This window comes from Piliocolobus tephrosceles, chromosome 16 (assembly GCF_002776525.5).
Source record: "Piliocolobus tephrosceles isolate RC106 chromosome 16, ASM277652v3, whole genome shotgun sequence".
Classification (NCBI taxonomy): Eukaryota; Metazoa; Chordata; class Mammalia; order Primates; family Cercopithecidae; genus Piliocolobus; species Piliocolobus tephrosceles.
Window position 1 is genome coordinate 270,837 of NC_045449.1, and position 17,082 is coordinate 287,918.

Below are 17,082 nucleotides of genomic sequence, written 5' to 3' on the forward strand. Positions count from 1 at the left end.
TATATGTTCTGCCTCCCGGGTTCACGCCATTCTCCTGCCTCAGCCTCCCGAGCAGCTGGGATTACAGGCACCCGCCACCTCTCTCGGCTAATTTTTTTTGTATTTTTAGTAGAGACGGGGTTTCACCATGTTAGCCAGAATGGTCTCGATCTCCTGACCTCGTGATCTGCCCGTCTCAGCCTCCCAAAGTACTGGGATTACAGGCTTGAGCCACCGCGCCCAGCCTATATATATATTATATATATATATATATATATCGCATGGATATCTTTCTAAATCACTAAACTGACATCCACATCATAATTTGTGATGTTTGCCTAGTACTCCATTGTATGAACTGTTTATTCAGTTTCCTATCTGCGGAAATCTAGTTTCCTTTTTTTTTCTTTTCTTCTCTTTTTTGAGATGGAGTCTCACTCTGTTGCCCAGGCTGGAGTGCAGTGGTGCGATCTTGGCTCACTGCAACCTCCGCCTCCCAGATTCAAGTGATTCTCCTGCCTCAGCCTCCCGAGTAGCTGGGATTACAGGCACCTGCCACCAGGCCCAGCTAACTTTTGTATTTTTCATAGAGATGGGGTTTCACCATGTTGGTCAGGCTGGTCTCGAACTCCTGACCTTGTGATCCACCTGCCTTGGCCTCACAAAGTGCTGGGATTACACGCATGAGCCACCGCACCCGGCTCCCCTTTTTTTTTTTTTTTTTTTTTTTGACTATTCTAAACAACTTTGCAATGAATATCCTTATAGGCACATGTACTGTAATTTTCTAGTGTTTTGAGTATGTTTTTAGAGTGAAATTATAAACCAAAATATAATTTTTTTTTTTTGAGACGGAGTCTTGCTCTGTCGCCCAGGCTGGAGTGCTGTGGCCGGATCTCGGCTCACTGGAAGCTCCGCCTCCCGGGTTCACGCCATTCTCCTGCCTCAGCCTCCTGAGTAGCTGGGACTACAGACGCCCGCCACCTCGCCCGGCTAGTTTTTTGTATTTTTTAGTAGAGATGGCGTTTCACCATGTTAGCCAGGATGGTCTCGATCTCCTGACCTCGTGATCCGCCCGTCTCGGCCTCCCAAAGTGCTGGGATTACAGGCTTGAGCCACCGCGCCCAGCCACCAAAATATAATTAAATAAACACTTATATAGCTTTTAACTCACACCAGGTACTGTTCTAAGCACTTTGCATATATCAGCTCATTTAATCCTCACCACATCTCTAGGAGAAAAGCGCTCTTGCCATCCCTCTTCTATAGGGAGTTTAAGGGGCTTGCCCAAGGTCACAGAGCTAATAAGTGGTGAAGCCGGGATTTGAACCCAGGCATTCTGGCTCAAAGTCTGTGTGTACTCATTCTGCTATGGGTTACTCCCAGTTTTAAATGCCCTCTTTGCCTTTCCTAAGAGCCAAATAGGAAAAAGCACTAGGGCCGGGAGCGGTGGCTCACGCCTGTCATCCCAGAACTTTGGGAGGCCGAGGCGGGTGGATCAACTGAGGTCAGGAGTTCAAGATCAACCTGGCCAACATGGAGAAACCCCATCTCTACTAAAAATACAAAAATTAGCTGGGTGTGGTGGTGGGTGCCTGTAATCTCAGCTACTCAGGAGGCTAAGGCAGGAGGTGGAGACTGCGGTAAGCTGAGATCGCGCCACTGCACTCCAGCCTGGGTGACAGAGCAAGACTCCATCTCAATTCAAAAAGAAAAAGAAAAAAAGGGCTAGGCGCGGTGGCTCACGCCTGTAATCCCAGCACTTTGGGAGGCCGAGACGGGCAGATCACGAGGTCAGGAAATCGAGACCATCCTGGCTAACACGGTGAAACCCGGTCTCTACTAAAAAATACAAAAAACTAGCCGGGCGAGGTGGCGGGCACCTGTAGTCCCAGCTACTTGGGAGGCTGAGGCAGGAGAATGGCGTGAACCCGGGAGGCGGAGCTTGCAGTGAGCTGAGATCCGGCCACTGCACTCCAGCCTAGGCGACAGAGCCAGACTCTGTCTCAAATAAAAAGAAAAAAAGAAATGGCATTGGGTCAATGTGAGGATCTTTGACTTTGTGTCCCCTGTGTAGGTACAGGTGGTAGTAAAGTCCTCTTCGAGTTTAGTCCCGAGAAAAACCCTGTCTTTTAGGTGCTCAATTCCTTATACTAGAGTTAAAAAAATTTACAGGCCATTGTTTTGGACTAAGCTCCTGCACTGGGCCCAACAGGCCAGAGCGAGCAAAACGAAGTCACTCGTGGCAGGTGCCCGGTGATCACCCTGAAATCTAAAATGGGTCAGTTTTCCAAAAACCAGGAGGTTCACAGCAACCAACAGACAGGGTTTTAGTGCCTCTGTCACGTCGTCTTGTAGCTACCCCCATCTCCTTTTGAAAGTGACTGGATACGATTAACACCTGAATCAAATGAAGCACTTCACTCAAGCTTTTTGGACCCTTCTTGCTTTGTAAGAATTCTTGCGGTCGGGAAGGTGGTGTGCGGGCACTGGGAACATCCTGTTAATTGTACTTCCCAGCTTAATTACCTAAACAAAGCCCAAAGCCTTATAGAGAAAAGGAGTAATTTGTAATTACCAGCAACTGGTTTGACACGCCCAAGGCCCCTGTTCTCAGTCTGAAAAGGAAGCCAGCAAACACAAACAACAACAACAAGCCCCTTCACCCTCTGTCGTGATTCAACGACTACACCCTTATGAGCCTGAGAATAGTACTTAGTCTAACAGCAACATATTCCCTTAGACTGCACCATTCTGACCACTACTAAAAGCTGCAGTTCTCCAAAACTTTAGCAATGGTTGGGGAGAATATGAATGATTTTTATTTTTAATAGTATGAATTTTTTTTTTTAGAATGAGCACTTTAAGGATGGCCGCGGTGGCTCAGGCCTGTAATCCCAACACTTTGGGAGGCCGAGGCAGGTGAATCACCTAAGCCCAAGAGTTCGAGAGCCGCCTGGGCAACATGGTGAAACCCCGCCTCTACAAAAAATACAGAAATTACCCAGGTGTGGTGGCAAGCGCTGTAGGCCCAGCTACTCAGGAGGCAGAGGTTGCAGTAAGCTGAGATCGTGCCACTGTGCTCTAGCCTGGGACACAGAACAAGACCCTGTCTCAAAAACAAACAATGAAACAAAGATGATAACAACCTCTACCCCAAACAGACCCCTCCTGGCGTGGGGACCACACTGCCTTTGTGAAACTAACAAATTAGCCGCAGATTGTAAATTATGACTCAGAACCAGGTGTAGTGACTCACGCCTCTCATCCCAGCACTTTGGGAGGCTGAGGCAGGTGGATTACCTGAGGTCAGGAGTTAGAGACCAGCCTGGACAACCCATCTCTACTAAAAATAACAAAAATTAACCAGACATGGTGGCGGGTGACTGTAATCCCAGCTACTCAGGAGACTGAGGCAGGAGAATCATTTGAACCTGGGAGGCAGAGGTTGCAGTGAGCCGAGGCTGCACCGTTACACTCCAGCCTGGGCAACACAGCGAGACTCTGTCTAAAAACAAACAAACAAACCTCTAGCCTCTGCATTTTCAGAGGTGGATCGGAGTGATAATAAACTCCTGTTCTTCTGCTTAGCTGGCTCTGTTTATTAAACTGTTTCCCTATTGGAATACTGCTGTCTTGGTAAATTGGCTCTATCTGTGCAGTGGACGTGATAAACTCTTTGGATGACTCTCCATGTTCTTTGAGACAAAAATTACATTAGAATGCACAAATCTTTTTTGTTTTTGTTTTTGTTTTTTTTTTTGAGACAGGGTCTTGCCTTGTTGCCAAGGCCGGAGTGCAGTGGTGTGATCTCGGCTCACTGCAACCCCCACCTTCCAGGTTCAATCGATTCCCCCACCTCAGCCTCCCAAGTAGCTAGGACTACAGGTGCATGCCACTGCGTTCAACTAATTTTTGTATTTTTTGTAGAAACAAGGTTTTTTTCATGTTGACCAGGCTGGTCTCAAACTCCTGGGCTCAAGCAATCCACCTCCCTCAGCCTCCCAGAGTGCTGGGAATACAGGCATGCACCACAGCACATGGCCCATAGATCTCAGCTGGACACTTCTGACAAAGTATATACTTTGAGAAGAAAGGATTTTTTGTCTGTTTGTTGGTTGTTTTTGAGATGGAGTCTCACTCTGTTGTCCAGGCTGGAGCGTAGTGCTGTGATCTCGGATCACTGCAGCCTCCGCCTCCCTGGTTCAAGTGATTCTCCTGCTTCAGCCTCTGGAGTTGCTGGGATTACAGGTGCTGGCCACCATGCCCAGTTAATTTTTGTATTTTTTAGTAGAGATGGGATTTCACCATATTGGCCAGGCTGGTCTTGAACTCCTGGCCTCCAGTGATCCATCCACTTCGGTCTCCCAAAGTGCTGGGATTACAGGTGTGAGCCAGTGCACCAGGCCGTTTTTTTTTATTCTTAATTGTTTTTTGATTCTTAATTCCTGTTTTTATTACACCAGTAACACTAACTCATTGTAGAAGAACAGATGAGCCAAAAGAACAATCCATTATTAAAGCCTGTATACATACTACCAGGGGAGACTTTCTACAAAGTCAACGAAACAACAGATGTTGGCGAGGACGTAGAGAAGAGGGAAGGCCTGCACTCTACCGGTGGAAATGTAAATCAGCCAACCCTCAAGAAGAACGGCATGGAGAGTTCTCAGAGAACCAAAAGGAGAACTACCTTTCTACCCCGCAATCCCACCATGGGTGTCCACCCAAAAGAAAAGAAACTGTTCTCTCCAAAAGACACCCACACTCGCAATTCTATCCAAAAGACACCCACACTCGCAATTCTATCCAAAAGACACCCACACTCGCAATTCTATCCAAAAGACACCCACACTCGCAAGTCCACTGAAGCACAACTCACAATAGCAAAGACAAGGATTCGATCCAAGCGCTCACCCACAGGCAACTCAATAAAGAAAATATGGCAAATGTATACCATGGGATACCCCTCAGCCATCAAAAAAAGAAAAAAAAGAATAAAACCATGTCTTTTGCAGCAACATGTTGGAGCTGGAGGCCATCATCACAAGTGAAACAACTCAGAAACAAAGTCAAACACCACATGTTCTCATGTAAAAGTCAGAGCTAAACCCTGTGTACACAGGGTCGTGGAGTAAGAGAGACTGGAGACTTGGAAAGGTGGGGAGGTGGGAGGAGGGCGAGAGATGAGAAATTACCTTTTGGGTACAATGTACACTATTTGAGGGATAGGTACACCAAAAGCCCAGACTTGGCCACTATATAATATATCCATGTAACAAAACTGCATCCATACCCCCTATATCTATAAAAATAAATACTTTTCTAAAAGAACTTTTAAAGACACCTGCTTTAAGCAAGTACAATTTAGTTAACTATGGAGCTTCAGCATACTCCTAATTATTACAATTCATGCTAATAGCAAAAATATACCTGATACATAGAGTAAACCTGCATCCCTCCCTCTAAATGTTAGGTCATGATACCATTTCCTTCAAAAGGAAAAATTTCGGCCGGGCGCAGCAGCTCATGCCTACAATTCCAGCAGTTTAGGAGGCCAAGGTGGGTGGATCACTTGAGGTCAGGAGTTCGAGACCAGCCTGGCCAACATGGTGAAACCCCGTCTCTACTAAAAACACAAAAATTAGCCGGGCGTGGCGGCAGGTGCCTGTAGTCCCAGCTACTCGGGAGGCTGAGGCACAAGAAACACCTGAATCCGAGAGGCGGAGCTTGCAGTGAGCCGAGACCGCACCACCATACTCCAGCCTGGGCGACAGAGCGAGACTCAGTCTCAAAAAACAAAAAAAAGAAAGAACAAAAATTTCTCATACGCTTGATTCTAAATTCCATGTTTTTCTATCAGCCCCTTTGCTTTAGAAATACAGGCACTCATCGCATCTTCTGTCAACAACCAAAAGGGGTTTGTTTGGGAAAGGGGTTGTGTATTAGTCTGTTTTCACACTGCTCTGAAGAACTGCCTGAGACTGGGTAATTTCGAAAGGAAAGAGGTTTAATTGACTCACAGTTCAGCATGGCTGGGGAGGCCGCAGGAAACTTACAATCGTGGCAGAATGTGGAGGGACAGCAAAGCACCTTCCTCACACGGCAGCCGGAAGGCGAAATGCTGAGCCCAGAGCCCCTTAAGAAACCATCAGATCTCGTGAGAACTCACTCACAGTCACGAGAGCAGCATGGGGGGAGCTGCCCCACGATCCAACCACCTCCGCCGGGTCTCTCCCTTGACTTGTGGGGCTTGTGGGGATGACAATTCAAGATGAGATTTGGGTGGGGACACAGAACCAAACCATATCAGATTGTTATCATCTTTGCTTCACAATTAAACTATGAACTAAATTCCTCCTGTATTTAGCTTAACAGATTCCCATGTACCCTCCCCCATCAGGATCTGAAACATCTCATTTCCATCGAAAGGATCCTCATGTTCCTTCCCAGTAAGTCACCAACCACCACACACACAGCCAGGCAACTATTAGTCTAATTCTTTTCAACCAACAATCCTTTTGCCTGTTTTAGAATCTCATAAGTGGAATCATCATACTATATGCATCCTTTGGTGCCTGTCAGCATTGTGTCTGCGAGTCACCCACAATATTACATGTATCAGCAATTTATTCCTTTGTATTGTTAAATAGTATTCTATTTTGTATATATGTGTGTGTGTGTGTGTATATATATATATATATTTATTTATATATTTCTTTATATATATATATATATATTTATTTATTTATTTATTTTTTTTTTTTTTTGAGACAGAGTTTCCCTCTTGTTGCCCAGGCTGGAGTGTAATGGCACAATCTCAGCTCACTGCAACCTCCACCTCCTGGGTTCAAGTGATTCTCCTGCCTCAGCCTCCGGAGCAGCTGGGATTACAGGTGCCCGCCACCACGCCCAGCTGATTCTTGTATTTTTAGTAGAAATGGGGTTTCACCATGTTGGTCAGGCTGGTCTCGAACTCCTGACTTCAGGTGATCCACCCACCTGGGCCTCCCAAAGTGCTAGAATTCCAGGCGTGAGCCACTGTGCCTGGTCTAAATAGTATTCCGTTATATATATTAATATACACTATAGCTTTATCAGTTATTCTGTTGATGGATGGACATTTTGGTTCCTTCAGCATATGGCTATCAATGGAATGACCAGTCACTTCACTGTGTGCAAGCATTTTGGTGGACCCACGTTTTCCTTTCTCATAGATAAGTATCAAATTATATTTAACCTTAACTTTAATCTGCATTTCCCTGATATCTAATGGTTTTGAACACCTTTTCATGGGCTTATTTTCCATCCATATATCTTCCTTTGTGAACTGTCCAAGTCTTTTGCTCATTTTTTTTTTTATTTTTTTATTTCTTTTTTTTTATTATACTTTAAGTTCTAGGGTACATGTGCATAACGTGCAGGTTTGTTACATATGTATACTTGTGCCATGTTGGTGTGCTGCACCCATCAACTCGTCATTTATATCATGTATAACTCCCCAATGCAATCCCTCCCCTCTCCCCCCCCTTTGCTCATTTTTAATAGGGTTGTTCTCACAGCTGTAACCCCAGCACTCTGGGAGGCTGAGGTGGGAGGATCGTTTGAACCGAGGAGTTCAAGACCAGCTTGGTCAACACAGAGAAACTCCATCTCTACAAAAATATAACAAAATTAGCCTGGCATGGTGGCACGTGCCTGTAGTTCCAGCTACTCAGGAGGCTGAGGATGGTGTGGGGCCAGGAAGTTGAAGTTGATCCATAATTGCACCACTGTCTGGCTGACAGACGACACCTTGTCTCAAAAAAAGAGAAAATGTTGGCCGGGCGCGGTGGCTCAAGCCTGTAATCCCAGCACTGGGGGAGGCCGAGGTGGGCGGATCATGAGGTCAGGAGATCGAGACCATCCTGGCTAACACAGTGAAACCCCCTCTCTACTAAAAATACAAAAAATTAGCCAGGCGCGTTGGCAGCGCCTGTAGTCCCAGCTACTCGGGAGGCAGAGGCAGGAGAATGGCGGGAACCCGGGAGGCGGAGCTTGCAGTGAGCTGAGATCCGGCCACTGCACTCCAGTCCGGGCAACAGAGCAAGACTCCAAATCAAAAAAAAGAAAAAGAAAAAAAAATGTTGACTTCAAGAGCTCTCTACACATTCTGGATACAAGTCCTTTGTCAGATGTATTTTCTCCCACTCTCTAACTTACGTTTTCTTCACGGAGTCCTTAAAGAACAGAGGTTGTTAAGAAAGAAACATCTAATAAAGCCGCAGGAGCAGCAGCCAGGAGGCCCCAGGCAGCAGCGAGGGGAGGTGGTGGATCCCTGTGCTGTTACCTCTAGACCCGAGACTCATCCACCACAGGGAAGGACCGTGTGGGACGCCTGCAGGGAAAGGCAGGAATGCTATGTGAGTCTGCCTCAGGGCAGGATCTGTGCTGAGTGCATGTTCCTATAGAAGGAACGGTAGCTAAAATAGAGGCATTCGCTGAACTGGGGTGAATCCAAAGTCAACGGGGCGGATCAGCATTCAAGACTGAGCTGCATGGCCGGGCGCGGTGGCTCACGCCTGTAATCCCAGCACTTTGGGAGGCCGAGACGGGCGGATCACGAGGTCGGGAGATCGAGACCATCCTGGCTTACATGGTGAAACCCCCGTCTCTACTAAAAAATACAAAAAAAAAAACTAGCCGGGCGAGGTGGCGGCGCCTGTAGTCCCAGCTACTCAGGAGCCCGAGGCAGGAGAATGGCATAAACCCGGGAGGCGGAGCTTGCAGTGAGCCGAGACCCCGCCACTGCACCCCAGCCCAGACGACAGAGCAAGACTCCCTCTCAAAAAAAAAAAAAAGACTGAGCTGCATCCCTGGGACAGAATTACTTCCCAGTCATCACTACTTTAAAAACAGAAGCATCTAAGTTTTGTTTTTTCTTTTTTGTTTTTTTTTTTTTTTTTTGAGGCGGAGTCTCGCTCTGTCGTCTGGGCTGGGGTGCAGTGGCCGGATCTCAGCTCACTGCAAGCTCCGCCTCCCGGGTTTATGCCATTCTCCTGCCTCAGCCTCCGGAGTAGCTGGGACTACAGGCGCCCGCCACCTCGCCCGGCTAGTTTTTGTATTTTTAGTAGAGACGGGGTTTCACCGTGTTAGCCAGGATGGTCTCGATCTCCTGACCTCGTGATCCGCCCGTCTCGGCCTCCCAAAGTGCTGGGATTACAGGCTTGAGCCACCGCGCCCGGCTGTTTTTTCAGATAATTTATTGTTAAATGAAGACGTCACAAAGCGAAATGGAGCGAGGGCAGGTGTCGAAGGTAAACGGAACACGTCGTGTCTGCCAGACGCTATTCTGCTTTCCTAAGGTTAGAAACAGTAAAAGTGTCAAATGAAAAGGTACTCGCTCAAATTAAGTTTTTTAAAAAGGTCTGTAATTTGCAAGGAAAATAACTTTTCACTAAAAATATCCTTATTACATGAAAGCCATAATTTAAGAGATGGAGAAAAAAGCTTTTTCATTAACAAATAAACGGCATCTCTCAGATACACTGAGGAATGTTTGTTTTTAATCAGTGGTCTTAAAAATCACTGCTTCCACCCTGCAAACGAACGTGAATCCACTGAGGATGGTATCCTCTGACCCACCTGGAACGCTCCCTTTCTCTCTTCCTTTTCTGCAACTTTCAGCAAAGCAGGTTTGGAGAGAAAGAGGATTAGAAAGAACTACAGTTGGTTCCCTGTTGAATAACTTAACACAATAAAACCTGGTTTTCCATTGGCATTACACATTCACAATCGCTCACTCCTACTTACTTTACTGACGTATTTCAGACTCTCTCCACACCTACCATGATTTGCCTGAACTTAACACAGTTCCTGTAAGACCCAAAAAAATCTCCTAAGGACGTCTCTGAGAACACAGCAGTGTTCAAAGGCCACGTCCTCCCATGCAACGCCCACACCTGCCATGCAGCCGGTACTGTTTCCGAGCTCATCCAAGCAAGTGTTTCCACGGGGCAGAGCAAGGCCTTGAGGATCCCGCTAACATAACTTAAAAGTTATTGGGAGGCCAAGGCAGGTGGCTCACAAGGTCAGGCGTTCGAGACCAGCCTGACCAACATGGTGAAACCCCGTCCCTACTAAAAACACAAAACTTACCCAGGTGTGGTGGTGGGCACCTGTAGTCTCACCTACTCAGGAGGCTGAGGCGGGAGAATCCCTTGAACCAGGGAGGCAGAGGTTGCAGTGCGCCGAGATCGTGCCACTGCACTCCAGCCTGGGCAACAGGGTGAGACTCCGTCACAAAAAAAAAAAAAAAAAAAAAAAGACATTGACCACTTAAATGACCACAGCATGAAATCAGACAGAAAAATCCATTTTTATCAATAAATGCTGCGTCACTTGCTCTTCCAAACACCGGAGGCATTTTTTGCTCTGCACGTGACTGAGGATACTGTGGGTGCCAGGGTGCCCCCTCACTGGGTCCCAGCCGAGCTTCAGCCCGGCAAGCTCAGACCACGGGTGGACCGCAGGCTGTGCCCACAGGGTGCTTGCATTGGTTAGGGGCACCGCGAACTGACGCTGTTGTCTGCAGAGGACAACGTGGCTCTCCAGGCCTCCAGTGACTGCACACGACGGCCATTATCACCGCACCTGCTGCTGTGGCCCCGGGGCACCACGGAGCTCAGTTCTGATTTCGGGACAGATGGAAACCGTCCACAGAAACCGGAGCCGCAGCAGAGCGGAGCTCACGGTGCTCGGTGACCCTCGGGCACTTGACATCATTTGGATGTATTCAAAGGAAATATCTAGTTTGTTCTTTCCAATATTGGAAGAAAAAAGGAAAACCATCTGCCACTTTCTTTACTCACACACCACAGGGATTGGCAGGAGGTCCCAAGAAGAAGGGGCGGGGGGAGGATGGGGGGTGGGAGGCAGAGCTGAAGCCATCAGGCCCTGGTCCACCCCCACTGCCAGGCCGGGTCAGCCGAATTCTCACGGTCCTCGGGAACGTGGCAGTCGAATGCCACTTGCACCCGTGCAGTGGGTAAGAGGAATGCGCCAGCACGGCGGCCAGGTTTTGACATCGCTCCCTACTGTGAATGCACCTTGTCTGCTGTTGGCCGGTGGGGGACACAGATTTCCTCGCCTTTTTTTCTGCCATGTTTTTTGGAATGGAGGCTCACTGTGTTGCCAGACTGGTCTCGAATTCTTGGGCTCAAGAGATCCTCCTGCCTCAGTTTCCAAGTAGCTGGGACTACAGGCTCCAGCCACCGCGTCCGGCCTTCGTGGCTTTTTGAATTATGCTTAAGGCACTGGCAAAATCCCTCTGCAATTCTGACGCCATCGAAATCCTAAGAATGAGTCAACCCCAGCCCCTCTCATGATGAACCAAGTCATCATCGGCGTCTGCCTCCTCCCGGCGGCCGCAGGTCTTAGCCAGGGCCACCGGTTCGTGTCCTGAGTGTCCACTCCCCTCGCGGACTCCCAAAAAGTGTGTTTTCCAGGCATACACTTAGAAAGCCGTTTCTCTCAAAAAAGGCCCTCCGGCTCCGTTTTGCCTTATGAAAATATGGGAAAGTAAGTATTCTGAAAATATTCCAAAAGCCCAAAACACCTGTCGGAGACTCACGGAAGCCTGCGGAGACGCTCACCACATGCCAAGGGTTCGAGGCGTTTTCTCAGAGCCTGTGCTTGGAACTGACGGTGAGGAAGCAATCAGAGCCAAAGCCACACCCAGCGGCCCACGCGCCTGGCCTTCCCAGAGCTGCAACATGGAGAACCTTTTTTTTTAAGGCATCTTACATTGTGGTTTGGGATTATTATTATTATTATTATTTTGATATCATGAAAAAAGATTTAGAGAATTACAAGAGTTTAGGTTAACAGGAAACAGAAACGGAGATGGAAATTTAAACACAAAGGAACGGAACTCAATCCTCCACAGCTTGAACCCACGCAGGTGTCACCGTTTACTGAATTAGCACCACTTTTGCGCGGTGAAGACACCCGTGGCTAAAATTTCTAAAATCTCACTTTTTCCACCCTCTTCTTCGGACAAACAGGCCGTGAAGGGAGAGCTCTCCTCCTCCGTCCCGACCCCAGATGGCTGCTGCTTTCCTGTGGTTCCGGTGGTCTTTTTGTTGCCTCACCTGATTGAGACTTTGGGGAACCAACACAGCAGCAAACCAGGACATATACTCCCTCTAAAAACAGCTTAAACATTACAACACAAAGATCTCAATCATTATGAGAGGCAGTGATTTTTTTTTTTCTTTCTCTTCCCCCGGCAGGGCTTGGAGGTGTCTCTAGGTTAGACTCCTCTGCGGCTGGAATGACATGAAGGGTAAGGTCGCCCGGCTTGGCCAGGGCAGTTGGGGGCAGGACAGCAGAGCAGCCGGTCCGACCCCAGCCCAGCCGAGTCAGCGTTCGTCGGAGAGGTCGTCGCCGCCCAGCAGCTCCGTGGCTTCGAGCTCCACACTGGACAGAAACCGCCGCATCGTCTTACGGCAGTTGTAGTCCAGGGTGGTGGTGTAGACGGTCTTGGGGTACTTGGGGTAGACGATGGTGGTGCTGAGGAAGCGCGTGGGCCTGTGGCGAGGCTCGAAGCGCACCTCGGCCTTGTAGCTGCGCCAGGTGCCGTTGGGGATGCAGGTGACCGTCTGGCTGCAGGAGGCCACGGCCAGGCCCAGGGGCAGCTGCACGTCGTCGATGAAGTGCCGCTCGGAGTCGTACTTGACCGAGGAGGTGTACCTGCGCGGGAGACACAAGGCCGCGTGAAGCCGCTCCTCTGAGCCAGGGGCTTGGGGTCCCCACGGTGACTGAGTCATCTGTGGGGTGCACATGTAGAAACGTGGCTGCTCCTGTGAGAAGTGACACACAGGGTCACAGAGTCTACAGAGGACTCACTATGTGCCAGGTACCCTTCTAAGTACTTTACTTACGAGATCCAATCTAATCTCCCCAACAACCCTGAGAGGACCCCGAGGTGCAGAGGTGAAGGTCACAGCGCCACGGAATAGGAGAGCTGGGATTTAAACACAGGGGTGCAGGATTCCTAAGCTTATCCCGCATCACTGTTAGGCACTGCAGGCAGGTCCCACTCGTGTAAGCTTAAGACCTTAGCCAAGTTACTTCGCTCTTCCGAGCCTCCGTTTCCTCTTTTTTTTTTTTTTTTTTGAGACGGAGTGGTCTCTCTGTGGCCCAGGCTGCAGTGCAGTGGTGCAATCTCGGCTCACTGCAGCCTCCGCCTCCTGGGTTCAAGCGATTCTCCTGCCTCAGCCTCCTGAGTAGCTGGGACTCCAGGCATGCACCACCACACCCAGACAATTTTTGTATTTTTAGTAGAGGCAGGGTTTCACTATGTTGGTCAGGCTAGTCTTGAACTCCCGACCTCAGGTGATCTGCCTGCCTCAGCCTCCCAAAACGCTGGGATTATAGACATGAACCATTGCACCCGGCCTCCCCCTTTTTTTTTTTTTTAACATATCTTTTATTCTTTGTAGGGGCTTCCTGTGTTGCCCAGGCTGGTCCTAACCTCCTGGGCTCGAGCGACCCTCCTGCCTTGGCCTCCCAGAGTGCTGGGATTACAGGCATGAGCCACCGCGCCCACCCTGTCAGCTAGTTAATGAGAGGACAAAGGAACCCAGAAACCTTGAATGCTGGTTCTGAAAGTTTGGCTATACCAAATATTAACACTTTGTTCACCTTGGCATTTGGTTTGGGGACCCTCCCCAAACCCAGGTATCTGACCTTACCAATGAAAGCCAATTATCATCTTGATTACCATAAGATAAATTAGCATCTATGGTCCTCAGCCACTTAATTTTTTCAAGTCTTTCTTTTAATTTTGGAAGTGATTTTCTTCTCTTTTCTATTTTTTGTTTTTTGGAGGTGGAGTCTTGCTTTGTCGCTCAGTCTGGAGTGGTGCAGGGGTGTGATCTCAGCTCATTGCAGCCTCCACCTCCCAGGCCCAAGCGATCCTCCCACCTCAGCCTCCTGAGTTGCTGGGACCACAGGCATGCACCACCATTCCCAGGTTAAGTTTTGTATTTTTTGTAGAGACGGGGTTTCACTGTTGTTGCCCGGGCTGGTCTCGAACTCCTGGGCTCCAGCCATCCTCCTGCTTCAGTCCCCCAGAATGCTGGATTCTAGGCGTGAGCCACTGTGCCTGGCCCAGAAGTTAGATTTCTTATAGAAGCAAAAGCTTTAATGCATTTACTGAATTCTTATAGCTTTGTAGATACTGAAAAGTGTATAAGCGTCTCATACAGACACATCTAACAGCACAGCCTCCAACCAGCCCTACCCACTGGTCAGGTGAGTAAGAATCAGTATTCTTTTCTGCCAGTGGAATGGAAATCTCGTCTCTCCTCCTTAGGCAAGCAGTTAAGAGGCTGGTGGGAGTCATGGCCCCATTTTGCTCAAAATACAAGCTCCACAGGAACAAAAGGCTGAACTGCTCACCTCCCAACTGATGAACTCGCCTTTGTTCCATGTCAAAGGGGCCTTTGTGTTGATGCAGCGGAAACTCCAGCTATCAAACCACCAGGTACCAAAAGGAAAACTCCTTTCTCTAAAAAGACCTGTCTTTACTGGAGTCTGTCAGTGCATCTTTGCCCCCAGATAATGCTGGATGAGATAGTCCCCGGAGGAAGCCCAGTGCTTGCCTAGTGAAATTATACTATGAGACAAGGTTAAAAGACCTCAGAGAGGGGGTTGGCAGGTAAGGGAGTAGGGGGCAGCAGCTTCTGGAAAGACGAATTAATATTTGACAAAATTGTAACCCTCTGACGGCCACGATTCACAAAGTGCAAAAAGAAAATGCAGAAGTTTATACAAAACACGATCTCATTTTCATTTTAACGTTCAAAGCATGCCTATATATTTAATGAGTTAGAATGCAGAAACAGAAAGAGGACCCACCAAACTATTAATCATCTTTCTCACATTTTTTGCAATTAACTAATTTTTTATAACAACAAGCATTAATATCTGGAATAAAAAATAAAAATTGTTAAAAAAAAAAAAAGAATAAAATTGGGGCCTGCTGTATTTACCTTACTTCCTTTGGTGGTAAGGGGTCAAATTCCACTCCTTCGCCAAAGGACAGGGGACACAGCCTCAGCACACAGCCGGGAGTCAGGGGCAGAGACGGTGGACTCTTCAAGGACAGAGAACAATGCAGTCAGAGCTCTTATGGGCCATTTCTTTTTGTTTTTTTTTTTTGAGATGGAGTCTCCCTCTGTCGCCCAGGCTGGAGTGCAATGGCACCATCTCAGCTAAATGCAACCTCTGCCTCCCAGGGTCAAGCAATTCTCCTGCCTCAGTCTCCTGAGTAGCTGGAATTACAGCCATGTGCCACCATGCTTGGCCAATTGTTTTGTATTTTTAGTAGAGATGCGGTTTCATCATGTTGGCCAGGCTGGTCTTGAACTCCTGACCTCAGATGATCCGCCCGCCTCAGCCTCCCAAAATGCTGGGATGACAGGAATGAGCCACCACGCCCGGCCCCCACAGGACATGTCGCCCACAGAAGGCCGTGGCTCGGCCCAAATGGGATCTGTGTCCCTGGTGCTGGGCACACCAGAGAAACGCTGGACAGGGAGCCGAGAGGTCTAGGTTCAAATCCCAGGTTGACCATGACTGTGCCGTGTGCCCTCAGAGGAGTCACATCACATGCCCTGTGACCTTATCAGCACAGCAAGGCGGACGCCCCCTTTCACTGCTAAGGTTGTGCGAACAGCTGCAAAGAGGAAACAAACGTGAGCCAGACTGCTACCCCTTGCCTTGCGGTGAGAAACCTTGGTGAGCGGAGGCTCACCTCACCCGAATCCTCCATTCTGTAGCACTCCCTCTGTCACTGTCTCAGCAAGACTCTAGGAAAGGTAAAAAAAAAAAAAAAAAAAAAAATATATATATATATATATATATGCTGCCAGGGAACTTTTTGTTTTTTTAACTAAAGATTCAATCTGGCCAAGCACCGTGGCTCACACCTGTAATCCCAGCATTTTGGGAGGTGGAGGTAGGAGGATCCTTTGAGCCCAGGAGTTTGAGACCAGCCTGGACAACATGGCAAGACCCCATCTCCACAAAAAATACAACAATTAGTTGGGCGTGGTGGTACGCGCCCATAGTCTCAGCTACTCGGGAAGCTTAGGTGGAAGGATGGTTTGAGCCCAGAAGGTCAAGGCTGCAGTGAGCTGAGATCACCACTACACTCCAGTCTGGGCAGTAAAGCGGGCAGAGCAGGAGACTCTGTCTTTAAAGAAAAAACTTTCATTGGTAAGATGGACACCAGGCCGGGCACAGTGGCTCACACCTCTAATCCCAGCACTTTGGGGGGCCATGGCAGGTGGATCACCCAAGGTCAGGAGTTCGACACCAGCCTGGCCAACATGGTGAAACCCCATCTCTACTAAAAATACAAAAATGAGCCAGGCGTGGTGCTGTGTGCCTGAAGTCCCAGCTACTGGGGAGGCTGAGGCAAGAGAACTGCTTGAACCCAGGAGACAGAGGTTGTACTGAGCCAAGATCAGGCCACTGCACTCCAGCCTGGGAGACAGAGTAGGACTTTGTGTTAAAAAAAAAAAAAAAAAGAGAGACAGGTGGACACCAGATGTTCTCCGTCACCCTCTACTATCCAGAGTACTCAGTGAACCAGAGCACAGCAGTACTTCCAGACCCGCCAATGCATGGGATGTTCTGATTAACCAAGAAGGCTCACTAGAAGGCAGTTGCATACTAGACACGGTGCTAGTTTTCACCCAGTTTGCAGGATCAGGGCTTCTGTGTTAAGCGTGCAAAGATAAACACAGTGCGGAGTCTGAACTCAGAAGCCCTTTATGTTCCCTGGTTTACTTGCGATCTATCATTTTCTCTGCCTAATTTGAGAGAAGGATGTACATTTGTGCCAGGGCGTGGAGTTACCAGCCCTGCCCCCATATCTCCCAGGACAGAGAAGGAGGCAAACGTTTCTACAAGGTTGGCTCCGAGACCTTTATCATGAGACCAGGACAAGGTGTGTCAAGTGGGGGCATGGGTGGAAATGCGAAAGCCAAAGGGGACCAGGACAGAGACACAGAGGGTCCTGAGGGTCCAGGTCCTGGACCTGGGTGGAGG

At 48.5% G+C, this 17,082-nt stretch overlaps 1 protein-coding gene across 1 annotated transcript in view; it reads right to left on the reverse strand.

Moving 5' to 3' along the window:
* Window positions 1-9,204: 9,204 nt before the first annotated feature.
* Window positions 9,205-17,082, reverse strand: part of RFLNB (refilin B) — a 9,868-nt gene continuing 1,990 nt past the window's right edge. The window contains exons 2-3 of the mRNA XM_023193338.2: window positions 15,018-15,121; window positions 9,205-12,711 (exon numbers count right to left, since the gene is read on the reverse strand). Coding sequence (XP_023049106.1) covers window positions 12,381-12,711; window positions 15,018-15,121 — 435 coding nt within the window. The 3' untranslated portion in view covers window positions 9,205-12,380. The remainder of the gene's footprint in view (window positions 12,712-15,017; window positions 15,122-17,082) is intronic.